The sequence below is a fragment of the Tachysurus vachellii genome, chromosome 21, assembly GCF_030014155.1.
Source record: "Tachysurus vachellii isolate PV-2020 chromosome 21, HZAU_Pvac_v1, whole genome shotgun sequence".
Taxonomy (NCBI): domain Eukaryota; kingdom Metazoa; phylum Chordata; class Actinopteri; order Siluriformes; family Bagridae; genus Tachysurus; species Tachysurus vachellii.
In genome coordinates this window covers 13,199,664-13,226,667 of record NC_083480.1, presented here as the reverse complement: position 1 = coordinate 13,226,667, position 27,004 = coordinate 13,199,664, and the positions used below count along the sequence as shown (strand labels likewise).

The 27,004-nt window shown below is 38.0% G+C and overlaps 1 protein-coding gene across 6 annotated transcripts in view; it reads right to left on the bottom strand.

The window, feature by feature from the left end:
- The window catches only part of ptk2aa (protein tyrosine kinase 2aa), an 81,891-nt gene that overhangs the window by 4,475 nt on the left and 50,412 nt on the right, over positions 1-27,004 (bottom strand). For 4 of the 6 annotated variants that reach the window (XM_060857357.1, XM_060857358.1, XM_060857354.1 and 1 more), the window contains 23 exons: positions 26,671-26,725; positions 24,659-24,799; positions 24,332-24,409; positions 23,669-23,776; positions 22,076-22,193; positions 21,578-21,608; positions 21,141-21,205; positions 16,122-16,139; positions 15,321-15,377; positions 10,920-11,017; positions 10,551-10,635; positions 9,873-9,973; positions 9,608-9,723; positions 9,410-9,510; positions 8,799-8,888; positions 8,126-8,330; positions 7,298-7,409; positions 6,153-6,239; positions 5,035-5,172; positions 4,145-4,276; positions 1,963-2,025; positions 1,421-1,460; positions 1,013-1,116 (listed from right to left, as the gene is read on the bottom strand). In XM_060857357.1, coding sequence (XP_060713340.1) covers positions 1,013-1,116; positions 1,421-1,460; positions 1,963-2,025; positions 4,145-4,276; positions 5,035-5,172; positions 6,153-6,239; positions 7,298-7,409; positions 8,126-8,330; positions 8,799-8,888; positions 9,410-9,510; positions 9,608-9,723; positions 9,873-9,973; positions 10,551-10,635; positions 10,920-11,017; positions 15,321-15,377; positions 16,122-16,139; positions 21,141-21,205; positions 21,578-21,608; positions 22,076-22,193; positions 23,669-23,776; positions 24,332-24,409; positions 24,659-24,799; positions 26,671-26,725 — 2,143 coding nt within the window. Of the gene's footprint in view, positions 1-1,012; positions 1,117-1,420; positions 1,461-1,962; positions 2,026-4,144; positions 4,277-5,034; positions 5,173-6,152; positions 6,240-7,297; positions 7,410-8,125; positions 8,331-8,798; positions 8,889-9,409; positions 9,511-9,607; positions 9,724-9,872; positions 9,974-10,550; positions 10,636-10,919; positions 11,018-15,320; positions 15,378-15,460; positions 15,647-16,121; positions 16,140-21,140; positions 21,206-21,577; positions 21,609-22,075; positions 22,194-23,668; positions 23,777-24,331; positions 24,410-24,658; positions 24,800-26,670; positions 26,726-27,004 lie in introns of those variants that run through there. The other 2 variants (XM_060857355.1, XM_060857359.1) reach the window with 2 other exon arrangements.

Here is a 27,004-nt window from a genome sequence, read left to right as displayed (position 1 = left end):
GGTCTAAAGATCTAAATTGAAATGATGAGTGTGCTTCGAAGTAAACACTACAATTTTCAGGATTAGAAATGTCTGTTTTAAAGTTTAAAGGCTTTTATTGTAGTGTTTAGGGCAGATTTCACTTTCATAACACTGGGCCTTTTCAAACATCAAACTGCCTTGAAGGTTTTAATGCACAGTCTAACAGCTGAATAAGTTTGGTCTCTGCATTGTAGGTTTGGCAGGATATGAGGACTATGATGCAGAGGTCACAGTCCTGCGGTGGAAAGGGAGGTGGTAAAAGAAAACTGTTTTTATCTCTGCTGTTATCCTCCAGCTGGCCTAAAATGGGTTTTCCCAGAGATGGAAACCACATCCGATTGCTCTCTTTATCCAGTGTACCATGAATCTTTTTTAAGTGTGTCCTTATATTTATCCCTTTGTGAGAAACAAAAGGAAATAAATAATATATTGTTTAGTTTTTCAAATAAAAGCTGTAAAACAGAGTCTGCCTTGTTACTAGAGTTAAGGATAAGTTTAGATTTAGATAAAGGCATTAATTAGGATAAAGTAATCACTCTCAAAGGAAGAGAGAAAAATGGTGTCTGTGGTGTGTGTGTGTGTGTGTGTGTGTGTGTGTGTGGTGTGTGTTTGTGCGTGGGGTTAAAGGCTTTTTGGGCCCGACTTTTCCTCCTGCATAGTTGGGAAAATAAACTTTCCCCTGTTCTGCTGACGAGCAGCAACTCAAGCTGCTTGGCTAAAGCGAGCAGGGAAAATTCTGACAAGATTTCAGTTCTCTGTGTGAGCTTTTTACTTTTCCATCTGTTTGGCTCATCTGTCACGCAGTAGCTTCACAATAATCATGCAAATAAAAGGATGCAAAAATTAGAAGGAAAACCAAAGCGCGTGCTTTATGCCATGCTCACAGGTTGGTTATAAAATGCAACAGACTTGAGTGAGTGTTTTCTGTGGAGCAGATCTGGCTGATGACTGACAGTAAATGCTTCATAACTGAGAGTTGAATGCATCGTACCTTGACGCCCTCGTTATAGCTGTCCACCGGGCTGATGCTGGCTGTGCTGCTCAGGTGACTTGGGGCTCCTGGACGGGGAGGTTTCTTAGGTGGAGCGCCGGGATCTGTAGAGGAAATATGGTGGTGTTTAGCATTTGGGTGGTATGTGAAGGGATCTCACACAATGTGGGAGATAAACATAACATGTCAAAAGGAATTAAAATAGATGTCAAGAAATGTGCAAGGAATCTCAAACTCTCAGTTTCACAGATTATCCCTTATTATCAGAAGGAACGAAAATGGACAAACAAGAAACATATCAGTTCAAAATCATAGCTGTTCTTCACATCTGTTTATGTCCGTTATACTCAGAAACGCATGTTTAAACCATTTAAGAAATATGCCAGTACACACTGCTGAGGCACTTACCTGCTTTGCCCACAGGTTGATATACATGCTGGTTACCCATCTGAGTGAAAACAGAAACACAAACAAGCATTTAGAGGTGTTACTCATTCGTCTTGACTCACTTTTCTGTACTGATTTTACTGAAGGCAGGATTACAGTCGGTTTGACGGGTGGGATTGAGCGGTTTGTGGGAAAGCATGCATAACTCGGCTCTTGACGCACTTGTACATCTCCAAAGCACTTTCTATCAAACATACAGAAACATACAGAGCCTTCTGTAATTACTTGGTGAATATGTGCCTGGTTTGTGGCTGCTGTTTTTGGAGATGGCATGTAAAATAGCCACATGTGGCTGCTGCTCAGGCTGACACTCCTTTAGCCGCTGCTTCTAACCTTACACTCTGGAGCTACACTGGAGCTGAACATAAAAGTAAATGTCCCACTCCATATAAAACACCGAAAATGGCCTAATGGCACCAGGATGAATATAAAATACGATGTACGTCTACTTAGCATGACCTATGTGATAAAACACAAACAAGCGAAGGGTTATGGGAACTTACCAGCCCTTGGAGAGCACCGTCCTCCCGGTCAATACTGCCCCGTGAATTCCTCGACTCCGGCTTCTGAGCGCACACACACCACAGAAAACAAAACACAAAATTGCACACCCCAATTCCAAACAGACACTGCAGTGTAACATGACAGTCTGTTATTGCCATTTTTCCATGAAATCGTCATTCACATGACAACAGTACAAGCAGAGTTTCCTCTGGGATTATATGAATAACATCATAAACACCCCGTTCTCCGCTATACAGAACAGTGAAAGTATAATCTTAAGTAAAAATATGATGTCATATTCACCCCTGGTTAGTAAAAAGACAACATAAGAGATATATTAATAGCCAAACATATGTGGGTCTGGTATCTAATTACAAATCATGCCTTATTCAGTCAGGTTCATCTCTTCTGATGTCAACTCGGGTAACAAAGTAAACATCCACAACCTCATGTCCTCTCCTCTCAGTCCACACCAAACTTTACAAGCAAACAGGAAAAAAAAAAGGAACCACAGCTAATCCAAGAACACAAACAGTAATAACAACAGGTATGAGCAGCTCAGTACCGGTTTTCCAAAGCAGGATTTGAAAAGGTGCATCCTTGGAGCAGAGCGTGTCCTCACCACGGCGAGGAGAGAATGAAGTGAGCACCGGTCCATCAGCACTCCGGCGTGCCGGAGTAGGACTGAGAGTTGGCTTCTTGCTGGAGTGTGGATTAAATGTGCCTGACTGCAGCACGCAGAGTAAACACACAGCCAATTGACTCCCACCAGCTCTTGCTCTTTTTCCCTTCTGCGCTCTTCCCTCTCATTCTACTCTGGCTCCTTCTAACACGTCCCACTTCTCCCTCCCTGCCTCTTTTCACTGTTCCCAAATGAAGTGACCTTTATAAAGTTCTTATATATGCACAAGACTGACCAGTGAACTAAATTTAGTAGTATTTTGGGCTCTTGGAGATTCAAAAACACATCATTCTGATGGTTTCATCCAGTGAATGCACCAGAATAAGTCAAACCTGTCTCAAGAAAGGCCACAGGGAATTTCCCTGGATGGTGTGAATCAGAACAAAGAAAAAGCTGCCAGCCTTCAGGCAACAATATAACATTGTCTCAAAGCAGCTTTAGAAAAAAATCCATCTACAGATTTAGAGCTTTAATGATAAAGACAACAGCAGAAAATGAAAAACTCTGTAAGACAACAAAAGGAAAAGAACTTGAGGAACCAGATTTAAAATTGAGCTGCATCTTGGTCTATAAATAATTACAGAACACAGTATACTGTGCATGGACAGGCTTTATGATCAACAACAGTTCCTATGTACAAATATACAATATCCAGGTAACTTATTTACTGACGCAAAGGTGACGAAGGACATAAACTGTGCTAACACTTATTGGTGGAGTAAAAGGCATTTAACACTACACAAGGCATTTATTAAAAAAAAAGTAAGAAAGTGAGAAATATTTAGTGAGGAATATTTGTCTAGATTGTGTTTAAAAAATGTGTGTGGCTAGAGAATACTTTAAAGATTGTGGGGTTAAAATGGAAACAGTACGATCGCTTCTTCCACAACATCAGCCAGGCTGTTCAAGAGGAGGAGACTGATCCTGCAGGCCTGTCTGATCCGCACACGCAACACACTCAGGATTTACGGCTTTGTTTTCCGTATTGCTATTTTGCACAAGCAAGACCAAATAAACACACATGTACCCATGCATGCGCACACACAAACACACACATTAACCACAGTATATGCTAGAGTTGAAGAAAGGGGTTGGTGAAAAAATCAAACTCAGCAATTTCCCTTTTACCCCAATTGCAGTCGATTAATCAAGTCATGCTTCTCTTCACTTTTGTGCTGGTTCATCGAGCAAATATAACCAACAAGTCCTTTAGTCCTTATAATCCTTCACCACAGGTTTATAGTGTCTCGCTGATGCTACTTGCTCATGTGGTTTAGGCCACAGTGATACTGTAATTTATAAACATAAACAAAACTTCACTGGGAAGTTATGAAGGCAGCCATCTTAGACAGGAGACTCTAATAGGTGACAAGGTCTTTTGTCTCAGTCAAATGGAAGAAGTTTTGGATCACTCATTTAGGGAAAGATTTCCATAACAGTCAGTAGCTACGTTAGACTAATCAACACACAGTTTATACAGTACTTTAAAGTGAAATTACCAGGAAGCTTTCCTCCTGCTCCAGCCAGCGTTGATCCTCCTCCATCTGCTGCTGCTGCATCATCAGTCTCTCCTCCATTAAGTGAGCTGGGAGTCCCTGACCCAGTGCACGCATGTCCAGAGCACCTCCATCCTGACAAAACACACACATACAAACAGACAGGTTATTATAGCTGTCGAGTCTGCCAGTATAGAATATCGTATTGATTATATAAATATATATATAAAGTATAAATATTATCTAATAAATATATATATAATATTTATTATCGCACACCTACAGTGAAATTAAACATATACTGTTTATTTTGTTTAACATGTTTATCTTTGACAACGTTTCACAAAATTGCTATATCCAGGAAAGTGAACCATCAGAACAGTTTTAATCTCAATTTTACTTTACTCAACTTTCCAAACTATAACAGAGGTTTATTTTTCTAGTCGGGATTTAACCAGCTACTAGGTACTGTATACGGCTGACGTTTGTCTACTCACACGCCGTATACTCTGATCCAGTGTGGGTCGCTTTGCTAGTAGAACCTGTTATGCGTTTTGCTTTTAAATTATATATATTTTAAAATATATACACACACAAACCACACCACTTAATACAACAATGTGCATAAGAAACGTGAAAAAATTCTATTACATATAGTGAAGTAAAAGCAAGTATCAAATAAATTATTAAAAAAAAAAAAAGATAGTTATGCATTTGTAGTTTTAATTTTAGTTTAAATTAGTTTTAGTTTATATTTCATCACAGCAAAGCAAATAAAGGAGATCAAGATACATCTGTGGCTAAAAAAAAAAAAATCACAAACACACACACAAAACAAAACAAAAATAACACACTGTAGCTAAGTCAGTTTTAGGACTAGTGGGTGGGCTCACCTCCATATTAGGAGACCACACAGGTACGTCTTGTCTGTGGTGGTTCCAGGTCTCATGTGGCTCCAGAACAGAGGCCTGGGCAGGGTATCCTCCACTAGGCATTGGAGGCATGCCATGAGATGAAGGGTAACCCGGTCCCTTCAGCAGAGTAAAGTACAAATCAAAACAAGCACAAACTGCAGTGGAAATAAAAGTACAACACAGTGGTATTTCTCCTTAAAAATGATCTCAGGAGAGAGAGGAATTCTTTCTCTTAAATATATAGTTATGAATAAAGGTGAACTGCAGAAACAAATCCTTGCCACATGCATCATTGACTGCTGCGGAGTATTTTTATTTGACCATTAACCCAGAGACCTAGATTCAATCTGGGCATTCCAGAGGAAGTAATAAATGAAAAAGCAAAGCATTTTACTCAGACTCCTTAAAAGGCTAAAATGTGAGCACATTCTAGATAACAACAGACTTTTGTTTGTTGTCAATGTTTTTCCCCCCATTTTTACTGCGGACTAGTCTGATTTCTGCCTTTCTGTATAAGTGCAACAGGAGATTGGCCTGATAGGCTGGTAATAATCATGTCAAGGGAAATTACATTCCTTTTATTTAATCCCACTATGATCAACATTTTTGGAATCCCAAATAAATTTAAGAAGGAAATCTTTCCAGCATCCACATTACTGAAATGAAATTTAAATACACTCTAGTTACACAAAAACCACATATGTTTACATAATCTCATAAAATCTCATGACACTATTTATATAAAAAGTGTGGGACAAAGAAGAAGAAAAAAGTATGAAATGGTGTAACACACAGGACTTGGATTAGTACCTCTAAATACATTTAGGAAACTTAAAGTGCATTTTGGAAGCTAATGGATTTCTGGTCTCAAACATCATATATAAGAAAAGACAAACTGCAGTTTTCTAAAGAGACGACAACTTTGAACTGTATCAGATGGCTGTGATATTAGATATGAGGCTTAAATCTAGTAGCTATCAGTAGCTTGACAATTAAACTATTAGGATTGAGCAATGCATTCACAAAGTCTAACCAAAGACGTAATAAGGAAATGTAAAAATACTATTGTGCTGGTTTAGTGGGTGATGTGTTGTTACCTGGTAATGATTGTGCTGGCCTGCGTGCTGTGGACTCGGGACAAAACCTTCACTGGACCGGGGACTGGGATAACCTGGTCGGCTGGGCTGCAGGAGAGAAGGGAAAAAAAAAGTCAAAAGAATGATCTAAATTGCTAAAAGTGTGTATTTGTTTATCTTCGAGAACATTCTTCAGTGAAGGATCATAGGTACTTTATACACAATGGAAACGGGACAACTATGACAGAGAATTAAAAAATGTGAAGTGCTGCTTTATTTTATCTGGCAGTCCAGAGACAGCTGACATCTCATTGAACTTCCTGGACTCTTCCACTGCTGTGTGGAAATTAGATTAGTTTGGCCTTTTCTGATTCACCTAATAGATGGAATGTGTTGGTGTGTATTATGTAATACTGCTTAAGGTACGCTGGCTAATGGTTAAAGTAGGATAAAACACAGTGTCCTTTTTAGTGTGTTCTTTGGAGGCCTCAAACAGAGGATCTTGAATTCCAATGTTTAGTACCAGAAGTCTGGGTTTAGAACAGTCTGTTCATTTCAAAACACACAACACAATAAATCAGTACTTTCCAGGCTTTTAGGTTCACTACAGACACATAAATGTTTGGCTATTATTGCCCCTTCTTAATCCCAACGGGTGCAGGGTAAATTTATAAAGAAAATTAATAAAAAAGAAAAAAACTATCACAAATAACCTACAAAAACATAAGTCTCTAAACAACTGATTATACTGGATGAATGTACAAACCTCCAAACTAAAGCAATTTGTTCAAATTATGTGACATGAAACTCCAAGGAACATATAAAAATACTCTTAAAAAGACAGAATGCCGACAGATTACTGAGAGCAAATGCAATGAGTTTCAATAATAAAAATGATTTGAGATCATTTTATTACTGTTATAATAGATAAAAGGTAATCTGTTAGAAAAGATCTCTATTATCTATCTTCATCTAGGATCTGGCTGCAGAATACAAAACAGTAGTCAAAAAATGTGCAATATTGACGTTTCCATTTTTCTAGCACTAAAATGAATGGTACCCTTAGCTGTAATAGACCTGCTAACACTAAAACTGTTGTAAAACAGTAGTGTTGTTTTAAAATGACTCCTTTAACCATCTAGCATGATAATTACAGAGTATCTTACTTTGGGGGGAGCGTCATCTGATCCACCCGAGTCCCAGGACACTGTGACTTGACGCCTCATTTCCATACGCATGCGTTCTTCTTGCTGAGCTTTCTCCTCCTCCAGAATGGTGCTGCACAGAAAAGGACATATGCAAAGTAACGAAAGGTATTTAAGTAAAATAAATAGGCAGCACTCCTAAGAAGCCCACTAGATGTTAAAACTTTACATATTTACATCATCTTTAAAGCTCGCACCTTTTTAGATTTGAAATGTGAACATTTCCACTTCCATCCTAATGCTGAACATCACCGTAACCTCAAACCCCTGCACTTTAGCCTTTTCTGCTCTTGATAGTCTTATAAAAGGACCTTTAGTAGCCTGTCTGTCACCTGCTGTAGCTCCTGCAGCCCAGGCACAGGTTAGTGAGAAGATATAACTGTGGGCTGATCAACAACTGCCCAACAAATCTATATTAAGTACATGGCTCTAAGGTTTAAGTCTCACTTATACAACTGCATCTGCTCCTTCTTACTCTTGCACTAGATTTTGTCTGGATATTGTCCCAATTCCAACGCTATATCCTCAATACCCTGCTTGACCAATCGGTGTTTGCTCTATACACCACACCACAGAACTGTCAAATGTGTATAGAGTTTCTGTAAATACATTTACATGCATCAGTGCAACATAAATCAGCTCTCACCTGTGCAAGGTTCACTAGTGTTACTATATGGTCACCAAAATAAATGAAATATCGACTTTGATGCAATAAAACAGTGACCCCTAGTGTTTAATAGTGCACACAGACCGAATCATAATCTGCTGAATATAAAAAAGCAGGCTAACTTGAGCTGAGTCTTGAGTTCGGTGAAGCGTGGCCTCTTGCCCGGGTCGTATGCCCAGCACTTTGTCATCAGGCTGTAAAGGGTGGGTGGGCAGTTGGGGGGCATGGCCAGGCGCTCGCCGTTCTCTATTCGCCCAATCACATCGTTGTTCTTTACACCTTGGAAAGGCTTGATGCCATACATCAGTATCTCCCACATGCACACACCTGAGAGAGTGCCAGAGAAAAAGAACATTTAAAATAGTGATTAAATCAACTTCACTTGAAAGGGAAATGTGGAATATATTCGATGCACAAGATCATTAAAGACTTAAACACTATGATATAATTTACTACAAAGCTAAAGCAAAAAAAACAACAACAACAACATAAACAAACAAACAAACAAACAAACAAATAAATAATACATTTAAAAAATAGAAACAAGTTCATGGTTAAAACTAACAAAAAAAATTAAACAAATAATTAATACAACACAAAAGTCTCATAGAGAAGCACTAAGTATAGAAATGCTGACCTAACTGATTATTAAATAGTCAACAGTATATATAAATGGGTTACTGACTAATTAACTACTGACTACAATGTTTATATTATAGAACCCACCAATGTACCTCAATAATTATTACAGAAAAGGTGTAGTAAAATGTAAAAGTTATAAACCATCGCACTTACCGAACATCCACACATCACTGGCTGAGGTAAAGCGGCGGAAGTTTATGGATTCTGGTGCCATCCATTTGATTGGCAGTTTCCCTTTGGAGGCTACGAGGAAAATGTTTCTATAAATGTGTAATATTCTTTATTCTGGTTTGAATGCCCCAAAACACAGAGTACCCTGAAAACCCATTTTGCCTTAATCTGATTCCAAACTTCACATTAGTCACATGAAGACAAGTAAGATTTCAATATCTCTACCTACATCTTATTATTCTTAGCTATGACTTTAATAACAGCCTGTACTGATGATGTACTGAGAAAGTCTCAATTCTAAATGAAATATAAATCTGATCCAAATACCCTATTTATTTTTAACATGTTAACTGGTACATATTTATCCTGAACCACCAGATGGCGCAGTATCTCATCAACCCAGACTCTATGAGGACCAAACTAAAACAGCCCCTAACCATCTGAGAGAAGTAAAGTGAAACTTTTTTAAGTTCAAGTTGCTAAACTGACCCATGAGGTGAAAAATGAGTCAGGCAACATTGCATACATTAAATGTGTTCTGAATATCTGCATTAAGGGATAAAAGTGGCTTTAGAGTCTGAACAGATCGTTACCTTTATAATAGGAGCTGTCCTCCATGTACCTGGAGAGTCCAAAGTCTCCAAGTTTCACACAGTCTGCGGAAGACACTAACACATTCCTGGCAGCAATGTCCCTGTAGGAAACATACACAGATGTGTACATTACACAGTGTGTAATGGGAGACTGTCAGTGCCCTAATTAATGAGCATCTCAGAAAAGAATTGTCTCACCTATGCACGAATCTCTTGCTTTCCAGGTAAGCCAAAGCTGTGCTCAACTGGTGGGCATACAAAATCAGTGCTGCCAGATCCAGGTTGTATTTCCTCACTTGTAAGAACGACCGCAACTTCAGAAAACAAACAAACCAAAAGAAACAGATAAAGATTAGAACAGCAAATGTTCAGTTAAGAGTAATGAAGAGAGACTGAGATATAATGAGGTATTTTATTCATTCTTGGTGTTGCTGAGCTTATTTTAAGCAAATTAAAATCTTACCTCGCCAAGAGTGCAGAGTTCCATAATGATCCAGACCGGGTTCTCCGTGATTACACCGATCAGCTTGACGATGTGAGGATGGTCAAACTGCCGCATTGTCACTGTGCGATAAGAAATAATTTAACATTAACTCGATTTTCCGGTTTGTAAAACCAGAGCCAGTTCCACAAATTAATTAAAAGGGTAAAAATCACGTGTAATTAATTAAAAGCAATCACTGTATAGGCTGTAATATGAAACCGACACTTCATTTTGATATCTGTTAGCTGACGTCTCAAGTCCTTAAATCAAACAAAATAGAAATGATAACGCATTCTAACAAGAGCATTTATATAAACCCCCCCAGACGAAACTAGTGTCAGAGCTGCTGTTATAGCAAATCAATCAAAATCTAACCCGAATCAAAACCGAGCATTTAACAGTCCTACGATAAAATAACAGTTAATTCTGTACAACAGCAACGTTGCTCATTTGATCAGCAGTTAAAGATGGTGAAGAACAGAGAAAAGTAACATTACTTGCTAGCAGACCATTTAATGATGGATGCTGTACCTAAAAAAACCCTTTTACATTAACGTTAGCCTAAAATCAAACGTAGGTTCATTGCTGTAGTTGTTGACGATACCAAACTTCATGATTCTTGCTAAAGAATCTGCTCTAGCGTGCTATATTACTCACAAGCTTCCTGCAGGAATTTCTCCCGCACGCTATCCGAGGTGCAGTTCTTGCATGTTTTAATGGCCACAGACAGAGAAGGGTTCTCCTGCGAATCACACAACATTCACAAACCCTTCAAGCCACAAACCAGTCAGGATGTATTAAAGGCAGAGTTTTGTAACAGCAATTGTTATAATAGAATTTTAGCTTCCTTAAAATGTGCTCTAAATCATGAACAGAAATAATGATCCTGGGCAAATTATAGGTTGAAACCTAATAATGCCATCAGAAAAACAAAGCATTCTTGGTGGATTGGAGTTAAATTGGGTTTAATGGTTTGGTTAGGCTGTGTTGGTTCCGAGTCGTTTCTGGGAAAGGGGCGGTACTCACTGGGCTGGCGTAGATCCCTTGATGCACGTCTCCAAACTGCCCTTCTCCTATGCAGCGGCCCAGCTCGATGCGCTCACGCTGGATCTCATAATCCCTGGCTGAACACATGAAGCACATAACACACCATTAAAAAAAACATAAAAAATGTTGAATTTTATTAAATACTAAGGAACCACAACACAGCATGCTAGCACTAAAGATAAGAGGCCACTGTTTTCATCAGAACAGCACATCTTATTGCAAGGTAATGTCATGCAACTGGCTTACAGATAACACACTGGAGCACTAATACGTATGGCTGAACAACATCTTTACAAATAAAATCTGTCGAATACTTGAACTGTAATGGGTCAGAAGGTGTTGCTCAAATGTCTGTGCACTGCAGCTCTGACAGTAGTGCTGACTGCAAGGCAGATCACAGGTTTGTATTAATGTCCTGGTTCTAATACATAAGTGTTTTTTGCACTAATAATATCAGACATGCATTCCAAACAAAGATATTTTTTAAAACGTGTAAATGTTGATACGGTGAAGGTGGTGAAGAGATTTTGTTTATGTGATGTCTCCAGTGTAAAAGGGAAAGCTGTAACTAAGTCTTCCAGAGAGAGGATGTTAAAGTGATACGACAAGCTTCATTTTATGCCTTATTTTAATTTAAGAGAGAGAGAGAGAGAGAGAAAAGGCTATATCTGGTCTAACGCAAAGCGCTAACAGGAACTAACCTGTTGCACAGACATTAAATTCAATGACATAACTGTAAGTACAATAAGTTGGCCTTTAACTATAAAATAGATACGGTGGAATAAAACACTTTGGTATGTGCGGTTATAGGAAAATTAATGTTAGGGTGGTAACATTAACGCCACTGTCCCCTGGGGTGCATCACACCATTCTGTTCTGATCACTTTTCTATAACTGCACTCACACAAGTGCTTCATTCATTACTTCATAAATCAAATACATTTCTACTACTGCTGTAATATTGTCAGAGCTTTACAACCCCAATGTATACCTAAGCAAGTTTCTAGTGTGTGTGTGTTGTGCACAGCTCTAAGTAAACAGTTATGAAGCTGAAATTGTACAAAAATCCCTCAGGGTAGACTGACATCTGTACAAGGTGAAGACATGCTGAGTGACCTGAGCTAATATCAGACAAACATCTCACATGTAAGAGTGCAGCTGCAGCATTCCTGCTGTAACTGGACTAGTAGTGAAAAGATAAATATTGCTCTTAGATCAGCTCTCTTACTTGAAATGTAAGTCAGATTAACCTCAGGTACAGTACATCACAACCAAAACACAATCAGCACAACTGCGAGAAGACAGAAACTAGAAAAGAAAAGGAAAGGAGAAAAAAAAAAAAAAGAAAGGAAAGTTACCTTTGTCTACTCCATACCACTCGGCTGGGGGGGTTACGGTAGGGAGAAAAGTGAGAGAGCTGGCTTTTAGAACCGATCAGAATTAGACACAGAGCATGAAGGAGACAGAATGATAGAAAAGATGACTAGAAGCACAGGTGTAAAGAAATCGTTTAACATCCTCACTAGTCTGTTAAAATTCTTTTAGTTAACAACTTGCAGTAAAAATTGCAGATCTAAATCCTTTCTAATGATATCAGTTCAACCATTATGCTGTAGGTTTCTGTAACAGAATGTCTCACTATGACATCTATAGACAACCAAAAGAGAGTTTTATCACAGCTTGTGGCTGCAATCAGGATTATTTTTAACAAATGCATGCATCTCATGCAGCAGCATGATCGCAAGTGTATTTACTGGAAACAACAAACTTGATATTTATAATTCCATTCATAATTCCAAAAGTCACAATGATATAATTGTGTGTGTGTATGTGTGTGTATGTGTGCACCTTTTATCCAGCACTTTTCAAATCAAAGTTACACCTGTGCTTACTAGGTCCTAGTTAACACCAGTGAGCTTAAAGATTATGTGACCGTATCTGCTCTAAGGTTTTAATAGAGAAAGTTTACATAAACAGGACAAACAGTAAAAGGTAATGAATTACCATGCGGGAATTACAGTGTGTGATGTAAACGATGCACAAAAAAAATATAATTTCAAAGGAAAATTAAGATTCTCTGTAAATATGTCTGAAACAAGACTCGCAGAAACAATTCTTACAATGTTGTTTCAGTGTTGAAGAGAGGGGGAAGTGTGTTAGTGTGTGTGTCTCAGGCATAATAGGAAAAAATGAAGTTCTTGAAATGAAATGCTTAATTTTACTTCGAGGACTAGACAAATGACTCAAACAAAAAAAAAAGTTCTACTTAATTTCCACACATTGTGATTTTTTAATTGCTAATTTTTGAAACATTGAAGATGTATTGTAAATATGCATTGTACATATTTGAATAGTTTCAAATTGTTTTAATATGGACTGAGTGTTGTACCTTGTGATGTGCCTGTAGCAGGATTTAGTGCAAAAGCTCTATGTACATCACACTCTGAGCACCAGCATCCTTAAGGCACTGACTCACTCGGTAATAACACACCTGCTAAACTTTACTTCTGCTCCTGTCACCATTATACAGCTCACTGATAAAGACACACTTCACATCTAACGTGGCTCTGTACAGGACTTCAGATCAGATGACAATAAACATCCCGGTTTTTCACAGTCACTGTCTCAGGCTTAAAGTTCTGATGGAGGATCGCTTCCTCACCTGAACATTACTGCTATATCAAAGCGACTGGATGTTGGTTAGTTAGTTAGTTAGTGCTAACCTCTTCCCTAAAAACATGCACGTGACATGAGAGAACGGAAAACACTTGTGGTAAACTCTCTGCCAATGATGCTATGACAATACCCCTGATTCAATTTAAAAAAATGAAATGCGAACCTTGAATTCTACTAAAAACTTGGCTACATCTAGAAAAGACTTTACTTTAGGTAACTAAATGATTAAGTTAAACTTTTAAAAAGCTCAAATGATTTCTGACGTAATGCTATGGCAATTTAAAGTTACTCTCTAGCTGAACTACAGCTAATTTTTCCCCTAATGTGACCCGGGGCTCTAGCAGTAAAACACATGTAGATGTTTAAACATTAACATTTCTTATGTGTGAATAAACAGGCTTCACTTAGCAATAGAAGGGAAACCACCCTGAATGGGACAGTGTTCCTGGGACAGGATATTGATCCACTGTGAACCTGACCAGAATAAAGGAAGGAAAAATCCATATATACACATCTAATAATGAAAAGGTTTATCACAACAGTAAAGGTTTTATTGTTTAAGAAATATACAGCATATCCTGGAAGCCAGTATCTAATTACAACTGACTTGATTAAGCTTATAAGCTTATATAAGTCACTCTTATGGCATGCAGCTATGCAACAACTTGATGAACGCATGACATTTGCTGCATGAGGGAATTACATTGAGTTAGTAAGGGTTGAAAAGTCTTTAGACAGACGGATAACAGTAAGATGCCTGGAATACATTTGTATTTCTCTGCATAACAGGTGCAACATAACTAACAGACATGAAGACACACCTCCATCTGCTTTTGGGTAACATATAATTTTACAGTTTATACTGGAGGTGTGGTGCTGATTACGATACCTGATCCTGTTCTTACTGGTTCCTCGATCTGCAATAACTCGTCAAAACTGTTTAGAAGCGATTTTCTTGCCGTGTCAAAATGCTGCTAATATGGAACCTAAATCAACTCATGTAAATTTCATGGCTGCCATTAAAATAAAACAGTATAAGTGGAAGGGTGGAGATTTTAAAGAAGATTGTTAAAAAGATTTAGATCCTAATAACCAGCAAATGAGTTGCTTAGCTGATGCTATTTCAGTTATTTAGAGCAACTACACAACCCTCATATCAGAGATCTTTCAGAGCTGGATGCAGTTGGTGAATTATCTGACCCAAGACATTTTAGGGTTTGCAAAATGATTATAAATACTCTGAGCATTTGATTAGAAGGTCACTTTCTTTAATCGTGTGAATGTAATTATTATAAACAAAGCAGACTGAAGTAACGTAGAGAGTGAAAGTGGTGTTTTCAGTATGGTTTATAATTACGGATCTTTTGTGTCAGGCATTTGATGTGTAGTTCATGTATAATTAATGAATCTACATGCAAAAAGCCTATTCTTTTCTATTACCACATCCCTAACTGCCTTCCCAGAGAAACTGACTAAGTACTCTGGTATTTGGGAGTTGGATATTTTAAAGTTTTCTGGCCACCACATGAACAATCCAAACAAGCCAGGCAGAAAAAAACTGCCACAGCGAGCCATGTTCATGAAAGTTCTGGCATGAGGCGGGACAGCAACATCTGGGTCCTAGGACAGTCTGTGATAACGCAAGCATACACAAATACACATTCTTTTTTTCATATTCAGATTAAATGAGCTAGCAGTACTTACTGGAAGGCATTGTGTATGTATCCTCCTCGTCTATGATCTCTGCATAGTCGTCTGTTTCTGTGGGGAGACAAGAGGAGGTCAGAATGGCACGTCAAAACACCACCCAACATAACAGTGGCCGGTCTAAATCTACTCATCACCTAGAGCTTTAAACACCCATGTGCTCTTCCAGCAGCCCCGAATAAAAATAAACAAAATGAGTCAGCCTGGAAAATCCTGCACAATCACACCCACTCAACTGGAGACACACACACAAACAGACTAATGCAAAGCTCTAAAATGTGGCTTCTCTCTTTCCACTCTCTCCACGCAGTCTGCTCATGTACTCGTGTGGTGCATATTTATCTGTCTGCTTGTCTGGCCAATCACAGAGAAGCACAGTTGTATGAGGGAGGAGAGAAGAGGAAGTGACTCCTCTGTCCCTCCCTCACTCGTTCTGATTTAGCAGTCTGTGTCTTTATACAATCTGGGTCACTTCTTCATTTCATTCATTTATTTATTTATTTTTGCTTTTGTCCCAAATGCGAACATGACTGGCGTTTTTTTGCTTTTTTGGAATGTGCATGAAAATGGAAAAAGAGATTTCTACAATATTTATTAAATGCTAAAAGCTCTTTCAACCTGTAAAGGAAGAAGACCACAAAAAATGATCAGATCTACATACTAGGCTATGGAAAAGAAAAAAAAAAAAAAAGAAAAAAAAAAAAAGATGTTTGCATGTCTATAGTGTTGATTTTGAAATCTAGCTGTTAGCGTCAGATTGAGGTGAAAACATGCAAGATTAAAAACACAAGACTTTACCATCCCCACTAATATCTTCTGTAGATCCGAAGAGGGCATGCAAACAGAGGAGACACAGAGGGAAGGAAAAAAAGAAGAGAGGTTACTGCATCATAACATCTTCCAAGAGAACATCACATTCAACATGGAGGTTAATACGGTTAATATTGATGCTTGTAGCTGCACAATGAAAAGTCACGGAAAGCAAATAGGAATATTTCTGCAAGGAATTACGCAACTGAGTGGCGCTGATGGAATGTGTGGGGGTTTGACCAAAGTTTGGACCTAGAGATCAGCATGGTGCAATTCTGCTGACACCTGGAGAATGATCAATAATGTGAGAATGATGTTTTCCTACCAAATTCCCAGAAATCATACGGTAAAGGCACAGACTCTGGCCCAATCTTTTTTTGAAGGAATGGGGTGGGTATTAAGCAGGAATCAGCACAATTTTGTTGTTTAAACACTCAATGTTAGCAAGGATTACACTGTATTGAATAATACATAATTATAAAGCAGGCAAAATTTCACGGATTTGGCATTTTGTTTGGAATTTAATAGCAAAATGAAAAAGGTTTTCACGTATTCGTGCAACTATCTGAGGAGTCGAGAGCACAGTGTATACACAACAAATATAACTCAAGAGCTTCTCTACAAATATAACTCAGCAACTTTGGTTGCTAATGCCAGGCAGGATGATTTGATCATTTAGGAAATCTCTCTCACTCACTCTCACACTCACACTCACTCTCACACTCACACTCACACTCACACAAAAGAGTCTCTACAGTTTACACTGAATGGTGTGAAAAACATCCAATGAGCATCAGTTCTATTGGCGGAGACGCCTTGTTGCTGAGAGATCAGACCAGAATGGAAAAACTAGTTCGAGCTGATAGAACAGTAACTCAAATAACCACTCTTTACAACCCTGATGAGCGGAAAAGCACCTCAGACCACACGCAACACGTCAAAGCTTGAGGCAGATAGACTACGACGGTTTGTACTTCTATCAGCAAAAAAAAAACCAGGAATCTAACACTACAGCAGGCACAGACTCACTAAAACAGGCTGAAAATTTGAAAAAAAAAAAAAGAATAAGAAGAAGGTGATCTATTTATTCAGGGCCAATTTTTTATTAGCTCTTCTTTAATCTTCATCTTCATTATTTTCAAATCACAACTTCTTGATGGATTTTGTAACTGATCCGTTTGTGAAACAGATAAATAAAAAAACGGGACCTGATAATATCAAATAAAAAAAGTCTGTTTTAAAAAGTAGGTTTAAAGAAGAACGTTGCATTACTGTATAACTTGAAGGATGATAAATAATGAATGACTAATAATGTTAAGGCATCGGGCAACTGTAAAATAAAGTATCTGATGCTGCTTTTAGAGAGCTATCATTAGTTAACTGCTTCAAAGTCATGTGATTGTTATTAGTCACCAACGTCTGAGGTAAAGAGCAATAGTAACATCTCAGGATTGCAAAAGTTGGTTGTGAGTGGTCTTGGACTTCAGATACAGTTTAGAAAAGAAGACAGTAATCTATTGCTAAGCAGAGTTATATACCTATACCTAGTGATGTTTTATCTGAAGGCGAGTATCTGAAAAGATTAAACCAGCAGTTTAGCAGTAGTTTTAGTATTCAAACATGCCTTAGAGAAACAAAACACTGTTTATATTCTCTCATGTTTCCCTTGCAGACCACACACCCACATGTGAGACGAGGAGCTGGATAGACGGAGTAGGATGGAGGAGATTCTCAGAGGCAGTGGCTAATAAGATGAGGGATTATGTAACATGTTTCTATTTGATGAGTAAGTTGCCAAAAAAAAATACGATAGAAAAGTTGTTAAAATTAACAACAAAAAAAAGATATGGTTTAGATTTCCACATAACAGCCCAATTAAGCAAGTCTCTGTAAAACTATAAAATATAATTACGATAGACGGCACTTCGTTTGTATGCGTTTGTTAAACAATATGAAATAAAGTGTTGACGTGGCCTCAAGTGCTCCAGTCCTCTGTCTCCAGCGGTGTCCCATAAGTCTTTGCGTTGAAGCCTCAGCAGATTTCTGGCAGCAGTGTGACTACAATCAGCAGGCCAGGCTATTCTGGGGCAAATGAGACTAACTCAATCTGTGCAGAGCTGCCAGACCTCTGCAGCTCAGACCCACTTTCATAGCACTAAAGCAGGGAAGCTGCTCAGAACCTTAATGTATCAAATATATATCAAGTCATTTTTTATATCTGTTATATAACTATATACACAATATGTTGTAAGATTGCATCTTCAGTGGCCCATAAACTGACTTGATATATAGAAGGTCTAAACTAATAAAAATGGAGCATACGTACACCTCATATTCTGCCACTATTATTAGAGTTTCTTTGCTCAAAAAAAAAAGAAGAAAAGAATTCTCTCAAAAAAAGATTTTATAGAATAAACACAGTCCTGTATTGGAAACCAATCGACAATATTCTATTGCTTTATAAAACTATCCAAAACTACTGATGCCTTATCTACTTATGTAGTCACTATTTAGATGTGTTTTCCTACTGGATCAAAGTCACACACAAAAAAGGCCCTGGAAGACAAGACTGATATAAAACGAGAGCCTTTTTTTCCTGTTGCACTGTGCACCCTATAAAAACACCACCACAAAATCTTTTAGGGGTTTTAGGATCATCAGCATGAAATGGTTCCAAAAAGACTCTTAAAAACATCACAGATTCCTAAAATGGATCTAAAATAATCTAAAATTGTCCAAAAAATTAGATGAATTCTAATTTTACAGCCTATGCTGGAAACAGACAACGTTTGTTTGTATTTTACTGGTAACTTCATTGAAGACAACATGAGCTGGTTAACCATACAGTCATATGACATAGAGGACAATATTAAAATCCCTAAAATTCCTTTAAATTCATCAGTGTCTTTATATACACAATGAGGTCAATGTTACTGTTATCACGGTGACCGACCGGAAGTCTTTGAACCCTCAGTGCTGTCTGGATTGTTTTTAAATATTAATGAAAAAATTAGGACACCTATATAAAGGCTTGCAGGTTTTCACTTCACTAACCCAAGACAAACATACCTTAGAGATGGTCTAGGGGAAAACTAGATGTTTTATCATAGCTAATAAATGAATGTTAGAGGAGCAGGAGAGTTCATGTACACAGCAGATGAGTGTGTTAGTTTAGAGCACACACAAATATGCACACACATATATAGAGACCACGTGTAGGCTACCCTTCGGTGGAGAATCATGGGAGCAGAAGACAAAAGGAAGGAGGAAGCGACGAGCTTTAGCTGCTTTGGGTGGTGTTGGAGTCACAGAGTCTTTGGAAGGAAGAGAAAGAGGGAATGGAGAAAGATAAAAAGGAAAACAGAAAGCACATGAAAACAATGAAATGGAACGAACACATTCTGCACTACAATGGTGACAAAATCCATCCATAAAAGTGTACATGAAGAGTCAAGACCTGGTTTCCCAAAACAATCTAATACATTGATACTTGGTGGAAGATTTCCTACATTCTACTACATAATACACTCATCACAATATAATGTCTAACAAACCACACACTGCCTACTTGACCAACAATACCAAGAAGTGCTTTTTACACTTCCTATTCCTTGTAAAAATGTCACAATAGTAGGAAAAAACAGCATGGCGAAATGTATGAATGAGGCTGTTGAGACGCATTGTGCAGTTTCAATGAAAGCCAATGTCATACTACATACAGTATAGGAAACATACTGTATAGTGAATAAATGTTGACAGAAAATATTGATAAACATGACATATGGACATGGTTTAGAAATATGGACTGATCAATATTGTAATGTGTTCAAGGCAATTTGTGCTTCTAATAATCTCACACACAAAACCAATCAAGCAGCAGATCTGTGGAAAATGGACACTCACACGAATACATGCACACACCATCACAGTCTCACACACACACAATCACAGTCTCTCTCTCTCTCTCACACACACACACACACACAGCAACACACTGCTCTGGCCTCATCTCTGACCAGTCACACAAGCAGCTCTTTCACGTTCTGACTGCAGCTCATCAGCACGTCAGCAACGATTCCTGCTCTTTCCATCTCAATCGACTCTTTCTGCAGAACTGCTGCCCTCCGGCTAAAAGTGTTCATTAATCCACGCTACGTTCAGAGTCTCTCATGCTTTCCTTTTTCTTATCTCTCTGTCCCTCTCTCACTTTTCCACCAAATAATAGAGAATTGGCACTAAGAAGATACTGAATAGAACTGAGTGAAATAGCGACATAGGTATGAGACAGCGTGCGAGTGTTCAAATCTTTGAAATGTCTAAGACAATCCTGCTTCCAGTCGTGTTTCCTGTTGACGTGGGAACTTCTGATGCTGGAAGCTAAGGATGGCTCAGCTATGTACTTCTGGCATCACGCACACTGTTGCAGCTGCTGGCTGGATGACACCTGCTGCTTCTCTTTTCTGTTCTGTTGAAATGTTTAATAAAAATCAAAAGCACAATGTGCCTAATGTGGTCAACACAAGCCACATGATCATAAACCGCATGGCAAATAGGCAACGTTATCTATGCTTGCATTAAAGCTGGAGAAAATCTGGTAAAAACATGAGTTGAAGTGCTCATTTACAGAAAAAAGAAGCTACAGGTATAAGTAAACATGTTTTATAAATAAAACTGGAGTTGTTTATGTTTTGTAACTTAAGGAAATAAAAAGATTATAGAACAAAATTCTTCTTTCCCCAGTTTTCATATTTAACATCCAAAACCGCAAGATACTGCTCTGTCAGTGTGCATTATTCAAAAATATCCATCCATCCATCCATCGCCAGTGGAAGTGTGAAATGATTTTTCAATAAAATCCATCCTGCAAGTTGCCCTTTTAATCCGGTGTATAGTGTACAGTCAAATACTCATTTGATGTAATTTCACTTGACATGAGTTTATTTAATGTCCATCTTCTCCAACATGGACACTGGAGCACTTACACACCAGTGCTATAAAGTTTCTCACCTGATACAGAGATGGCACGAACTCCAGCTCGAACAGCTTCTAACCGCTTCTCACTGTTTCCAAGCCTGTAATGCAAAGTCAATACACATATCAATAAGACTAAAAGCCTTAAAAAGATTTTATAATATTTACGAGTCCCACATCTGCAAGGTTTACCCTGCAGTTTACACACTTTGCTGGTGGTGTTAAATTAATATGTTTATTTAATGTGTACAATTTTTCACATGTTCATCAGTGCCTGCCATTACTAACTGGGCAGGACAACATGTGTTTATTTATTTATCTATTTGTTGTTCACTTAAAAAAATAAAAAATAAATAAATAAATAAATAAAAAGGCAAAACATATAAACAAACAAACAAACAAACAAACAAACAAATAAATAAATAACAAAAAAACCAAGCAACAAAACCAACCCAAAAACAGTTTGTACTTACTTTGGGATAGATGGAAGTGCTCTCTCTCCCTCTGTTGGTCAAGACAATAAATAGAAACAACATAAATATATTTCAACTATCAAACATGCATCCTGTGAAACAATAACCTAATTACAATTTTACAATATTATTTTTCATCTTCTAATCTCTATTTTCCACTCATGCTTTATTTTCATCCACTAATCTACAACAGGTATTTGGAAATTTATGATGATTACAAATGTTATTTAAAAAAAAAAAAAAAAAAAAAAAAAAGAGAGAATCGTATAATAAATCCATATTATCAGCCTACAATTCCAAAATGAATTCCCTACAGCACAATTCGCTGTGATTGTTTGTTAAATGTAAAAAACTTTTTGCTTCTGCACATTTACCACATTATTGCTCTAGAATATTTTCGCTCAAACAATGCAGTCTATTCAGTGTCCACTGTAGAGTTAGCTATAGTCTCATCACACACCATCTCTTAATAAACCAGCACAAGGAAGGACGTTTTACCTTTCTGAGGCCTGACGATGAAGGACTGGGTAACGCCGTTGACCAGGCGACAGTAACCGTCTATCAGGTCAGCCATGTTCTCTGCCGTGGTGAAGGACGGCGTAGTGACAGTGAGAGGCTGGATGAGAAAAGATGGACAGAGACACAGAGACGGATCCACAATGAGTCATTATCAGTTCAGCTGAGCTGAGCGGAGCAGTAACACAGATACATTCTAATATGATATGAGCTGCTTGACTGCAGCTGCAAGTAAGACCCACCCCTGACCCTCTGTACCCACAGACACACCCCTACAAACTGCGCGCACACACACAAAATGGGGCTTTCAAACCACCACTACCTATAGCCAGAGACCCTGCCATATGATGTATTACATCATTATTAGGTAATTTATGATGGCACAAAAAAAAAGGTACGCAGAAAATGATCCCTATTAAACACACACTAATCATAATGACTATCTGGAGCAGATATCAGAATGAGTGACACACAGAGTATGTGTTAGAGACTGAAAAAAAATCCTTTAATATCAACTCTTAGCTGCAGGACAGAAATGAAAGAATCCATTCATGTGATGTATCAGAGGAAGAATGGAGCTCAGTGAAATCTGAGAGAGAGAGAGAGAGAGAGAGAGTGTGTGTGAGAGAGAGAGTGTGAGAGAGAGAGACAGTGTGTGAGAGCAAAGGAGAGTGAAAACAGTCAAGACAGAAAAAGTGTGTGCGTGTGTGTGTGTGTGTGTTTCTATGAGAAAACATAGACCCTAAAGCTTCCTGAGTAGCAAAAGTCATGGCACATATAGATGTTTAATCTATGATCCATTTTACTGTTCAAATTCTAGTCACAATTACTTTCAGTGACGAAAAATGACCTTTAAAAAAAGACTTTTTTTACGTTTCTACTTCCAGTCGTCTAGTAAAAGATATACAATCCAAACACATTCTCCAAGCTGAGATAGAATAATGCATGGCTCCGTGTATAAATAAATTCTTGTCACACTTAAGTTCACTTTATTAAAGGTATATGTTCTAAAACTGACATTAGCCTATGTGTAATTAGTTCACTTTTTATAGGCATTAAGCCAGTTTTTCTGTGGCAGATTTTCAAAAGGGTGATTTCCCTTCGCTGTGTGCGATTGTTGTGTAAATACAAGTAAAGATAGATTTTAAAGTGGTTTGTTTTACAGAAATCACAAATCTTAGTACCTGTATAAGCAGAACAAAGACATTGTGGGTCAATTGCGTGTTTTAAAAAAACATTTGAAACAATTAAGTTAATAATGATTTTTTTAAAATCATGGATTTAATTATGAAATTACTTTCACAAACGTGACGATTACAATAAGTGCATTATAGTAATATTGTGTAAACTCACTGATTAGCACTTGAATGCTTTAAACATAACCTGTTCATTGGTCAAAGACATCAGATAGTGTTAGCAATTGTTAATAATAAACGCATTCAAAAAAGAATCACAACGTTATTATGCAACGTTCATTAGCATTATTACAAATCACGATGTAGTGAACCTTTATTCTATACCAGAAAGATGTATGTGCTATAACGTGTGTTTAAATGTTCAGAGCATGTGCAGTACCTCAGCCGCCCCAGCCACATCCAGCTGCAGCATGCCCTTCCTCTCACGCTCCTCCATGCACGAGTACTGGATGCTCTGCACCTGTGTGAAGTTCGCCAAGTGTGTCGGCTGAAAGAAGAGAAGAGAACACGCGCACACTTGATAAGATATTAGGAATATGAAACCACTGCAAGTTTGATTCTACTCCCAGGTTTTGGTCTCCATGTTTCTGACAGTGTATATACACAATCCTAGAATATCACAATTCTATTGACGGAAACTAGCAAGTGGAAAATCAGGAAAATCTTCTGCCGTTGGTTAAAACAGACAATGATGTGGGATCGAATTCAAGGCGTCTCTGCTAAAAGTCATGGCAAAGCAAAGGCTAGGAAACTTGAGAGGTGAGAAAAGACAGAATAATATGGCTAAGGTCAACATAACTCAATCCCAAGTCTATAAAGATTGTGAGAATCAGAACGCCATTAGTCATGATGCCAATCAATGTAAGAAATGTCGCAATGCAAATTATTGAATGATTGTTAGAATGATTATTAGATAGATCTGTCTCTCTTTAGAGTGGCTTTAACTGATAAAAAAATACAAAAATATACAGTAACTGTATATACATATTGTTCAAGAGAGTGTGGTGGTGTGAATGTCTATAGATGTGAGAATGGCACTTACTGTTGAGCCTTTGTCTGTCAGGTAGCTGATACCTTCCTCAGGACCAATAGCCAGCTCCACTGAGATAACCCAGCTCGACTGACACACACAAACACAGAGGAGTAATTTAACAGATTAACTATCAATCTATTATAACCTAGCAACTATTTATCTGATAACTACCAAATATCTTCTATGAATCTATGGATTTAACAGTATTTGGATATTTAACCCATTTTGTCATGTCTAATTCAAGCAGATGATCCTCTCAGAGCCACCAGAGGGCGGTGTAAGACGTCTTACAGAGAGAGAACCAAAGCAACCTATTTCTCACACCTCCATACTTACCCCTAGAGCACATTTAAAGCACTCCTTGTCAAATCTGTAGACTGGAGCAAGGATCTCGAAGAACTTGAGAATGCTCTGTTCATCGTTCAGGCTGGCGAACTGCTTAAACGTCTGCTGAATCTGCTTCCGCAATGTTTTAGCCTGTGCCCGAACAGGAGGAGAAAATATTAGCTGTAAAAATATGGCATGACTCATATTTAAAGGTGTTCTGCTCTGTCTGGAAGACAAATTCTTATCCTTACATCTATGTTAATAGAAAGACTAAAAACGTGTATGAAATGTGCAGGTATGTTTGAATACAAGAAGCCAACAATATTCAGTGTTTATATACACCAAAGTTTTTAGAAAACATTTTCATTCTTTGATTGTAATATATAACTGCATTATGGAGATTAAGCAAAGCAGCTCTTTCATTCTTATTCCATTTGAAGGTAGATACCTGATGTAAATGTGTTTTATTCAAATGTGAATATATATCCAAATATATAAATGTAATACTAAACTGCACTAATCAAAAAAACAATCATACAATCATAAGGGTTGCAAAACGTTTATAATCGATCCTACACACAAGATCTATAATTTAAGAATCCACCACTAAAAAAAAGTTCATGTCAAGGACAGGGGAAAACAACATTCCAGGGATGAACACACAAAACAGATCAAGTCATACAGGCTGGAACATGTGAGCAGTGTGTAACTGTATAAACCCCCTTTCCCTGACATCTCTCCAAGCATCTACTGAGGAATCATGGGAGAGGCTTGGTCAAAGAACAGAGACCCAAACAAAGATGCGACCAGAAAAATGTAGCTCTAGGATTCCCGTTCATCTTTACAATTTACAGAAAATCAAAGCAGAATTAGCTGTTAATTTTAGCTGACCTTCTAAGACTCAGCAGATGTCTCGGTATTAGTGGATATGCTACAGTACCAGGAGAACAGTGCTAATTGTTCAAAACTCACATCTGAGTGCTCAGTCATTTCTTCCAAGCTTAACTTGATTCTATTCACTATTGAGTCAAGTGTCTGGACTTTATTACCTAACAGATGGCCATGGCTGCATTTTATCTATATGAGTAATAACATGAACCCACTGCTGTGTAAATACAGCAGGCTGGAAATTGTCATCGATCACAAAACATTGTTCATTTTTAATACAAATCCACTCTGAACTAACTCCATTATAAACAAAGTAATGGAGGGGAGAGGAGGGGAGGGGGTCAGCACTTTGGCACAAAGTTCAATAAGGGAAAAAGGGTGTGAGCTAAAAGTGTGCTACACACACGCACACTTTTCTCTATGTCCTCAGGGGTCAGATGCCACCCCCTCTTTATACTGAGCATCTGTCCATGAATGTTTTACAGGGTCACAGGGCACACAGGGTACATTGAAATGATGTAAACTGCTGCTTTATGCCTTTACGTGTGCCACAGATTTATCGCCCTCCACACACACATTAGTGGTGACAGCAGCACAGACCAGGTCGCACACATCCCTAAAGGCTAACAAACAGATGACCATCAACATCTAAATGTTACCCAAAGCAGATGTTCATATAAAATAACAAATGTTTAGAGGTACAAAAGCGGACAATGAGCTTTAATCCACATATTTTAAGAGACTACATGTTTTAGGGACAAAATAACATTAATCCAATCACAAATGATCAAAAGATCGTAAGGTCGTTTCGACTGCACCAGCCACTACAAATGGCTGAGACATACTGACTCTAGAACATTGAGTTCAATTTCTACAATGGATAGAAATACTTTTTCCAGTTATTGCTACGTTTCACATAAGAGATTACTGATATGGAAGTTGTTTTGATTCTCGATCTGTTTTCAGTGATTAAAGGATAAATGAGTATATTGCAAGCAGGGAAACGTAACTGAGCCGTACATGACAGAAAACATCAAACTGCGCTCTGTCTGATCGACATGATTTACCCGGTAGACGTTAATCATAACGCATGTGCAGGTTAGAGTCATTTCTCTCAGACTTTCTAAACTTACCTTGACTGAATCTAGTAGACTCTTGGGGAAGAACCGCCGGAGACCAACATCTTTTCTGGAAAACAAAACAAAACAAAACAAAAAACACATTAAAAACAATACAGTTTGGAATCCACTCAGTACAGAATCCACTTAGACACACACTAAATGTCTAATGCCCAGCAGAGTCCTGCCAGAAATCTTTCACCATCCTCAAAGGAGACATCCATCTGTGTGCCAGATCGCTCAGAGAGGCTCCACAGGAAGATTCTCATTAGGCCTCAGACTTTTCAGCAGTTTTTGATCTTAGGATAAGTAGATAGTTGGCATTCAGCAGGAAACAATGGGCAAGGTT